The following is a 10820-nucleotide window of genomic DNA, read 5'->3' on the forward strand; positions in this document are numbered from 1 at the left end:
GAGTGTCTAGTGTTGGTTACCAATCTAACAGCAGCACGGTAGAGTGTCTAGTGTTGGTTACCAATCTAACAGCAGCACGGTAGAGTGTCTAGTGTTGGTTACCAATCTAACAGCAGCACGGTAGAGTGTCTAGTGTTGGTTACCAATCTAACAGCAGCACGGTAGAGTGTCTAGTGTTGGTTACCAGTCTAACAGCAGCACGGTAGAGTGTCTAGTGTTGGTTACCAATCTAACAGCAGCACGGTAGAGTGTCTAGTGTTGGTTACCAATCTAACAGCAGCACGGTAGAGTGTCTAGTGTTGGTTACCAATCTAACAGCAGCACGGTAGAGTGTCTAGTGTTGGTTACCAATCTAACAGCAGCACGGTAGAGTGTCTAGTGTTGGTTACCAATCTAACAGCAGCACGGTAGAGTGTCTAGTGTTGGTTACCAATCTAACAGCAGCACGGTAGAGTGTCTAGTGTTGGTTACCAGTCTCACAGCAGCACGGTAGAGTGTCTAGTGTTGGTTACCAATCTAACAGCAGCACGGTAGAGTGGCTAGTGTTGGTTACCAATCTAACAGCAGCATGGTAGAGTGTCTAGTGTTGGTTACCAATCTAACAGCAGCATGGTAGAGTGTCTAGTGTTGGTTAACAGTCTAACAGCAGCATGGTAGAGTGTCTAGTGTTGGTTACCAATCTAACAGCAGCACGGTAGAGTGTCTAGTGTTGGTTACCAGTCTAACAGCAGCACGGTAGAGTGTCTAGTGATGGTTACCAATCTAACAGCAGCACGGTAGAGTGTCTAGTGTTGGTTACCAATCTAACAGCAGCACGGTAGAGTGTCTAGTGTTGGTTACCAATCTAACAGCAGCACGGTAGAGTGTCTAGTGTTGGTTACCAATCTAACAGCAGCACGGTAGAGTGTCTAGTGTTGGTTACCAATCTAACAGCAGCACGGTAGAGTGTCTAGTGTTGGTTACCAATCTAACAGCAGCACGGTAGAGTGTCTAGTGTTGGTTACCAGTCTAACAGCAGCACGGTAGAGTGTCTAGTGATGGTTACCAATCTAACAGCAGCACGGTAGAGTGTCTAGTGTTGGTTACCAATCTAACAGCAGCACGGTAGAGTGTCTAGTGTTGGTTACCAATCTAACAGCAGCACGGTAGAGTGTCTAGTGTTGGTTACCAATCTAACAGCAGCACGGTAGAGTGTCTAGTGTTGGTTACCAATCTAACAGCAGCACGGTAGAGTGTCTAGTGTTGGTTACCAATCTAACAGCAGCACGGTAGTGTGTCTAGTGTTGGTTACCAATCTAACAGCAGCACGGTAGAGTGTCTAGTGTTGGTTACCAATCTAACAGCAGCACGGTAGAGTGTCTAGTGTTGGTTACCAATCTAACAGCAGCATGGTAGAGTGTCTAGTGTTGGTTACCAATCTAACAGCAGCATGGTAGAGTGTCTAGTGTTGGTTACCAATCTAACAGCAGCATGGTAGAGTGTCTAGTGTTGGTTACCAATCTAACAGCAGCATGGTAGAGTGTCTAGTGTTGGTTACCAATCTAACAGCAGCATGGTAGAGTGTCTAGTGTTGGTTACCAATCTAACAGCAGCATGGTAGAGTGTCTAGTGTTGGTTACCAATCTAACAGCAGCATGGTAGAGTGTCTAGTGTTGGTTACCAATCTAACAGCAGCATGGTAGAGTGTCTAGTGTTGGTTACCAATCTAACAGCAGCACGGTAGAGTGTCTAGTGTTGGTTACCAATCTAACAGCAGCACGGTAGAGTGTCTAGTGTTGGTTACCAGTCTAACAGCAGCACGGTAGAGTGTCTAGTGTTGGTTACCAGTCTAACAGCAGCACGGTAGAGTGTCTAGTGTTGGTTACCAATCTAACAGCAGCACGGTAGAGTGTCTAGTGTTGGTTACCAGTCTAACAGCAGCACGGTAGAGTGTCTAGTGTTGGTTACCAATCTAACAGCAGCACGGTAGAGTGTCTAGTGTTGGTTACCAGTCTAACAGCAGCATGGTAGAGTGTCTAGTGTTGGTTACCAATCTAACAGCAGCACGGTAGAGTGTCTAGTGTTGGTTACCAATCTAACATCAGCATGGTAGAGTGTCTAGTGTTGGTTACCAATCTAACAGCAGCACGGTAGAGTGTCTAGTGTTGGTTTCCAATCTAACAGCAGCATGGTAGAGTGTCTAGTGTTGGTTACCAATCTAACAGCAGCATGGTAGAGTGTCTAGTGTTGGTTACCAATCTAACAGCAGCACGGTAGAGTGTCTAGTGTTGGTTACCAATCTAACAGCAGCATGGTAGAGTGTCTAGTGTTGGTTACCAGTCTAACAGCAGCATGGTAGAGTGTCTAGTGTTGGTTACCAATCTAACATCAGCATGGTAGAGTGTCTAGTGTTGGTTACCAATCTAACAGCAGCACGGTAGAGTGTCTAGTGTTGGTTACCAATCTAACAGCAGCATGGTAGAGTGTCTAGTGTTGGTTACCAATCTAACAGCAGCACGGTAGTGTCTAGTGTTGGTTACCAATCTAACAGCAACACGGTAGAGTGTCTAGTGTGTACACATAGTCCAGCAAAAGAAGAAAGAAAAAATAGAAAACACCCTACATTTTCTAAAACTGTTTGAATGGTGTCTGTGAGTATAACAGAACTCAAATGGCAGGTCAAAACCTGAGAGATTCCTTTACAGGAAGTGGCCTGTCTGACCATTTCTTGAACTTCTTTTCCATCTCTATCATTTACTAAGGATCTCTGCTCTAACGTGACACTTCCCACGTCGTCCATAGGCGCTCAGAGCCCGGGAAAAAACAGAATGTCGTCATTCCAGCCCCAGGCTGAAACACATTATCGCCTTTCTCAAGTGGCCGATCAAGGGACACTGGGCTTATGCGCGTGACCCGACCGCCCCCGCCTTTGGGATTTTTTCCTCTGTTTGCCGAAAAGGAGATTCCCTGTCGGAATATTATCGCTTTTCTACGAGAAAAATGTCGTAAAAATTGATTTTAAACAGCGGTTGACATGCTTCGAAGTACGGTAATGGAATATTTAGAATTTTATTGTCACGAATTGCGCCATGCGCGCGACACTTCTTTACTATTTCGGATAGTGTCTGGAACGCATACGAACAAAACGCCGCTATTCGGATATAACGATGGATTATTTTGGACCAAACCAACATTTGTTATTGAAGTAGCAGTCCTGGGTGTGCATTCTGACGAAGACAACAAAAGGTAATCAAACTTTTATAATAGTAAATATGATTATGGTGAGTGCTAAACTTGCCGGGTGTCTAAATAGCGAGCCCGTGATGCCTGGGCTATGTACTTAGAATATTGCAAAATGTGCTTTCACCAAAAAGCTATTTTAAAATCGGACATATCGAGTGCATAGAGGAGGTCTGTATCTATAATTCTTAAAATAATTGTTACGCTTTTTGTGAACGTTTATCGTGAGTAATTTAGTAAAATGTTAGCGAATTCCCCGGAAGTTTGCGGGGGTATGCTAGTTCTGAACGTCACATGCTAATGTAAAAAGCTGGTTTTTGATATAAATATGAACTTGATTGAACAAAACATGCATGTATTGTATAACATAATGTCCTAGGGTTGTCATCTGATGAAGATCATCAAAGGTGAGTGCTGCATTTAGCTGTCTTCTGGGTTTTGGTGACATTATATGCTGGCTTGAAAAATGGGTGTCTGATTATTTCTGGCTTGGTACTCTGCTGACATAATCTAATGTTTTGCTTTCGTTGTAAAGCCTTTTTGAAATCGGACAGTGTGGTTAGATTAACGAGAGTCTTGTCTTTAAATAGCTGTAAAATAGTCATATGTTTGAGAAATTGAAGTAATAGGATTTTTAACGTTTTGAAAATCGCGCCACAGGCTGCCAGTGGCTGTTACGTAGGTGGGACGCAAGCGTCCCACCTAGCCCATAGAGGTTAACAGAAAGATGGTCAGAAGTCATGAACAGAACCCTGCAGCACTCCAGTATTAACAGAAAGATGGTTAGAAGTCATGAACAGAACCCTGCAGCACTCCAGTATTAACAGAAAGATGGTCAGAAGTCATGAACAGAACCCTGCAGCACTCCAGTATTAACAGAAAGATGGTCAGAAGTCATGAACAGAACCCTGCAGCACTCCAGTATTAACAGAAAGATGGTCAGAAGTCATGAACCCTGCAGCACTCCAGTATTAACAGAAAGATGGTCAGAAGTCATGAACCCTGCAGCACTCCAGTATTAACAGAAAGATGGTCAGAAGTCATGAACAGAACCCTGCAGCACTCCAGTATTAACAGAAAGATGGTCAGAAGTCATGAACCCTGCAGCACTCCAGTATTAACAGAAAGATGGTCAGAAGTCATGAACCCTGCAGCACTCCAGTATTAACAGAAAGATGGTCAGAAGTCATGAACAGAACCCTGCAGCACTCCAGTATTAACAGAAAGATGGTCAGAAGTCATGAACAGAACCCTGCAGCACTCCAGTATTAACAGAAAGATGGTCAGAAGTCATGAACAGAACCCTGCAGCACTCCAGTATTAACAGAAAGATGGTCAGAAGTCATGAACCCTGCAGCACTCCAGTATTAACAGAAAGATGGTCAGAAGTCATGAACCCTGCAGCACTCCAGTATTAACAGAAAGATGGTCAGAAGTCATGAACAGAACCCTGCAGCACTCCAGTATTAACAGAAAGATGGTCAGAAGTCATGAACAGAACCCTGCAGCACTCCAGTATTAACAGAAAGATGGTCAGAAGTCATGAACCCTGCAGCACTCCAGTATTAACAGAAAGATGGTCAGAAGTCATGAACCCTGCAGCACTCCAGTATTAACAGAAAGATGGTCAGAAGTCATGAACCCTGCAGCACTCCAGTATTAACAGAAAGATGGTCAGAAGTCATGAACAGAACCCTGCAGCACTCCAGTATTAACAGAAAGATGGTCAGAAGTCATGAACAGAACCCTGCAGCACTCCAGTATTAACAGAAAGATGGTCAGAAGTCATGAACCCTGCAGCACTCCAGTATTAACAGAAAGATGGTCAGAAGTCATGAACAGAACCCTGCAGCACTCCAGTATTAACAGAAAGATGGTCAGAAGTCATGAACAGAACCCTGCAGCACTCCAGTATTAACAGAAAGATGGTCAGAAGTCATGAACAGAACCCTGCAGCACTCCAGTATTAACAGAAAGATGGTCAGAAGTCATGAACAGAACCCTGCAGCACTCCAGTATTAACAGAAAGATGGTCAGAAGTCATGAACAGAACCCTGCAGCACTCCAGTATTAACAGAAAGATGGTCAGAAGTCATGTCATCAACCTGAATACATTGTGATGTAACACTGAGATAATCATTAAACCAGCAACAGCTTTACTTGAAAAACATCAATAATTCACTGTGTCAAAAGCCTTGGACAAATCAATTAACAAAGCAGCACAACGCTGTTGACTATACAATACCTTCTCTATAGTATGTATTACTATCAGTACATAGTAACTACTGTGAGTCAACAGCAGGTAGCAGGAATATTAGGACACAGGCAGTGAGTCAACAGCAGGTAGTAGGAATATTAGGACACTACAGCAGGTAGTAGGAATATTAGGACACAGCCAGTGAGTCAACAGTAGCAATATTGGCAGCAGCTGAATTCATGATCTATAACAGAGGAAGGACTGATGAGGGAGGAAGACCAGCTGAATACATGATCTATAACAGAGGGAGGAAGACCAGCTGAATACATGATCTATAACAGAGGGAGGAAGACCAGCTGAATACATGATCTATAACAGAGGGAGGAAGACCAGCTGAATACATGATCTATAACAGAGGAAGGAAGACCAGCTGAATTCATGATCTATAACAGAGGGAGGAAGACCAGCTGAATACATGATCTATAACAGAGGAAGGAAGACCAGCTGAATACATGATCTATAACAGAGGAATGAAGACCAGCTGAATTCATGATCTATAACAGAGGAAGGAATGATGAGAGAGGAAGACCAGCTGAATACATGATCTATAACAGAGGGAGGAAGACCAGCTGAATACATGATCTATAACAGAGGAAGGAAGACCAGCTGAATACATGATCTATAACAGAGGAAGGAAGACCAGCTGAATACATGATCTATAACAGAGGAAGGAAGACCAGCTGAATACATGATCTATAGCAGAGGAAGGAAGACCAGCTGAATACATGATCTATAACAGAGGAAGGACTGATGAGAGAGGAAGACCAGCTGAATACATGATCTATAACAGAGGGAGGAAGACCAGCTGAATACATGATCTATAACAGAGGAAGGGATGATGAGGGAGGAAGACCAGCTGAATACATGATCTATAACAGAGGAAGGAAGACCAGCTGAATACATGATCTATAACAGAGGAAGGAAGACCAGCTGAATACATGATCTATAACAGAGGAAGGACTGATGAGGGAGGAAGACATGTTGATATTTTAGCAGCCAATCATTTAGCCAGATTTACCAATACAACCTCTGATCACATCTCCAGTATTCATGACTCACCAACAAGGAGTTGAACGGTGGTTTCCTTCACCTGGCTGGTCAGTGTTGGAATGAAGCACCTGTAGCTTCCAGCATCAGAGAGAGTAACTCTGGTCAGCTTTAAGGAGACGTTGCCGTTCTTCAGTTCTTCATGAAACATTGATGTCCTTCCACTGTAGGATGGAGACTGGTCCTCATTGGAGTCTCGACCTTGACGGTAAAGATGGACGTTTTCTTTTCTCAGGTTCGATCTTGTCCACTCCACTACCATGTCCTCAGCACTGACACTGGGTTTCAGGGAACATGGTAGAATGATGTCATCACCAGCTAAGGCAACGACTGGGTCAGCCGGTCCAACAACCTGAACCTCAGACGACCCTGGAGAAAAACAGATGACACCCAGTTAAAGATACCTGGTAACTTCCTGTTGTTCCATGGATTCTGGTCCACATGACCCCATTCATTCATATGTGAAGACTCAATAGTGCATTGAAGCCAAATGAAGATGGTTAAGATGGTGTCTCATGTGGGAGATTTATGGAGATATAACATGCAGGCTGTTTGAGCTACTCCAGGAAGTGACGTTACAGGCTAGCTCAGTGCTGCCCCCTCTCATTAAGTAACTCAAGTTGAAGGCCAACCGGGGTACTGCAGGCTGCCATTAGACATAACATGCAGGCTAGCTCAGTGCTGCCCCCTCTCATTAAGTAACTCCAGTTGAAGGCCAACCGGGGTACTGCAGGCTGCCATTAGACATAACATGCAGGCTAGCTCAGTGCTGCCCCCCCTCATTAAGTAGCTCAAGTTGAAGGCCAACCGGGGTACTGCAGGCTGCCATTAGACATAACATGCAGGCTAGCTCAGTGCTGCCCCCCTCATTAAGTAACTCCAGTTGAAGGCCAACCGGGGTACTGCAGGCTGCCATTAGACATAACATGCAGGCTAGCTCAGTGCTGCCCCCCTCATTAAGTAACTCCAGTTGAAGGCCAACCGGGGTACTGCAGGCTGCCATTAGACATAACATGCAGGCTAGCTCAGTGCTGCCCCCTCTCATTAAGTAACTCCAGTTGAAGGCCAACCGGGGTACTGCAGGCTGCCATTAGACATAACATGCAGGCTAGCTCAGTGCTGCCCCCCTCTCATTAAGTAGCTCAAGTTGAAGGCCAACCGGGGTACTGCAGGCTGCCATTAGACATAACATGCAGGCTAGCTCAGTGCTGCCCCCCTCATTAAGTAGCTCAAGTTGAAGGCCAACCGGGGTACTGCAGGCTGCCATTAGACATAACATGCAGGCTAGCTCAGTGCTGCCCCCCTCATTAAGTAACTCCAGTTGAAGGCCAACCGGGGTACTGCAGGCTGCCATTAGACATAACATGCAGGCTAGCTCAGTGCTGCCCCCTCTCATTAAGTAACTCCAGTTGAAGGCCAACCGGGGTACTGCAGGCTGCCATTAGACATAACATGCAGGCTAGCTCAGTGCTGCCCCCTCTCATTAAGTAACTCCAGTTGAAGGCCAACCGGGGTACTGCAGGCTGCCATTAGACATAACATGCAGGCTAGCTCAGTGCTGCCCCCTCTCATTAAGTAACTCAAGTTGAAGGCCAACCGGGGTACTGCAGGCTGCCATTAGACATAACATGCAGGCTAGCTCAGTGCTGCCCCCTCTCATTAAGTAACTCAAGTTGAAGGCCAACCGGGGTACTGCAGGCTGCCATTAGACATAACATGCAGGCTAGCTCAGTGCTGCCCCCCTCTCATTAAGTAACTCAAGTTGAAGGCCAACCGGGGTACTGCAGGCTGCCATTAGACATAACATGCAGGCTAGCTCAGTGCTGCCCCCTCTCATTAAGTAACTCAAGTTGAAGGCCAACCGGGGTACTGCAGGCTGCCATTAGACATAACATGCAGGCTAGCTCAGTGCTGCCCCCTCTCATTAAGTAGCTCAAGTTGAAGGCCAACCGGGGTACTGCAGGCTGCCATTAGACATAACATGCAGGCTAGCTCAGTGCTGCCCCCTCTCATTAAGTAACTCAAGTTGAAGGCCAACCGGGGTACTGCAGGCTGCCATTAGACATAACATGCAGGCTAGCTCAGTGCTGCCCCCTCTCATTAAGTAACTCCAGTTGAAGGCCAACCGGGGTACTGCAGGCTGCCATTAGACATAACATGCAGGCTAGCTCAGTGCTGCCCCCTCTCATTAAGTAACTCAAGTTGAAGGCCAACCGGGGTACTGCAGGCTGCCATTAGACATAACATGCAGGCTAGCTCAGTGCTGCCCCCTCATTAAGTAGCTCAAGTTGAAGGCCAACCGGGGTACTGCAGGCTGCCATTAGACATAACATGCAGGCTAGCTCAGTGCTGCCCCCTCTCATTAAGTAACTCCAGTTGAAGGCCAACCGGGGTACTGCAGGCTGCCATTAGAAACAACATGTAGACAGTTTTAGATCTGGCATGTTGTGCCGAAAATCTTTGTTTCAAGTGTATTAGTCAACAAATAATCTCTTTGCCAAAATGTGTCATCTCTCCCATGTCTTATTGGACTAGTAGTTGTTCTGAAATGTTTATTTCTTGCCTACATTTGACTCCCTCCTCTATGTTTAATATAACACACATACATTAATATTATTATTATCCTGAAGTGAAGTTTGTTCTATAGAAAGTACTTGACTCTAGCCACAGAATTAAGGAAATTAGAAGGGGGGGTTCGGCAGGGTCAAATACTTTCTTTCGAACAAACTTCACATCACGTTAAACATAGAGGCTTGTTAACATAGAGGCAGGCTACTAAGATCAGTGAAATGTGCTAAACTGACAACAGAGAGAAGAGCAGAAATCTCAACTAGCAAGTCTCAGCAATGAAGAATTGAGTGTGTGTTCACATTACGCTGGGGGGGATTTTCACACTGCAATCAGGCTGATGTGAGTCAGATGTTTGTGCTACCTGGGTACTTGGTACATAACTTTTATATTGTAAAACTCACAGGCAGCCAGTGCAGAGACCTTAAAACCGGTGTAATGTGTTCTCTGTCTGGTCTTGGTCAGTACCCTGCAGCATTCTGTATGTTTTACAGTTGACCAGACGATATAATGTCACAGCTATAAAGATGAGTCCTCTATCTCTATAGTCATTACCCCAATCTGAACACTCACTAAATTATACTTAACCGTAACATAACTCATGCTTCCAAATCTAACCCTAATTATTTAGACCTGGTGAGTCTACACTTCCTTGGCTTCAGCCACATTTAGAGAGGGGGCAGGCCGGCTTGTAAAGGTGTCGCCCCGGGTTGTTGTTCCATGAGCAAAACTATGATATTTATGACTAAAGAAAATACGTTTTACGATCTGAATTATTTGTAACTCTTCAACTGAGATGGTAAAACGTCTCCTCTTTTTAGTCATAAACATGGCGACACTTCCTTTAGTCTAACAATGTTCGCCGTTCTCTACTTTATGCGCCACTTCGATACAGTTACGATTTTCGTAACAATTTAGGAGAGCATTTTCACTAACTCTTTTCCTAACCTTAAAATAATTAAACTAATTATCCTAACCTGCTACGAAACAGTAACTTCCGTATGTTAGTATTGTGTAAATAGTGTTTGTCTACCAGACACCCTACAGCACCACCACACCCCAAACTGTCCTGTCTGATCAGACAACACAGCGACGACAAGACATCTACATTTCCTGCACTTGAATTCGCCCCGTTTCTTTCTTGTTAATATTATGTTCAGATAATAAAATAGCCTACAGGATAAATAATGAAGGGATAATGTTGTGTCCTACCTGTCGTTATCAATGAAACACTGATGAACAGAATCCCTAAACACCAGACCGCCGAGGTCGGAAAGGTCTTCATTTCACTACAAAACAAGTCTGACTCCAAGGTAAAGCTGTTTGTAACTGGTGAATAAAACTATTAGGAGTTTAGAAAAATAAACCAAAACAGTCGAAAGGCTAATTTATCAACGAACAGAATGTAACACGACGTCTGTTCCAGAAATATCGGGGGAAAAGGGCGGTGGAGTTTCACACTTTACTTTCACTTTCACTTACAGTACTTCTAGTTGCCTATCATCTCGCGATATCTAGCTCCATCTAGTGTTCTGATATGGACATTAACTTCATGTCATCTCGCGATATCTAGCTCAGTCTAGTGTTCTGATATGGACATTAACTTCATGTCATCTCGCGATATCTAGCTTCATCTACTGTTCTGATATGGACATTAACTTCATGTCAAATGTCCTAAAACACACATACAGAACAAATGTGAATTGTGAAATAAATTTGACAACAACTA

General features: G+C 44.5%; 1 protein-coding gene across 1 annotated transcript in view; it reads right to left on the bottom strand.

Moving 5' to 3' along the window:
• Window positions 1-10577, bottom strand: part of LOC123732719 (selection and upkeep of intraepithelial T-cells protein 5) — a 117472-nt gene extending 106895 nt beyond the window's left edge. Inside the window, exons 1-2 of the mRNA XM_045711979.1 lie at window positions 10304-10577; window positions 6536-6892 (exon numbers count right to left, since the gene is read on the bottom strand). Coding sequence (XP_045567935.1) covers window positions 6536-6892; window positions 10304-10376 — 430 coding nt within the window. The 5' untranslated portion in view covers window positions 10377-10577. The remainder of the gene's footprint in view (window positions 1-6535; window positions 6893-10303) is intronic.
• Between the last annotated feature and the right edge of the window lie 243 nt (window positions 10578-10820).

This window comes from Salmo salar, unplaced genomic scaffold, assembly GCF_905237065.1.
Source record: "Salmo salar unplaced genomic scaffold, Ssal_v3.1, whole genome shotgun sequence".
Taxonomy (NCBI): domain Eukaryota; kingdom Metazoa; phylum Chordata; class Actinopteri; order Salmoniformes; family Salmonidae; genus Salmo; species Salmo salar.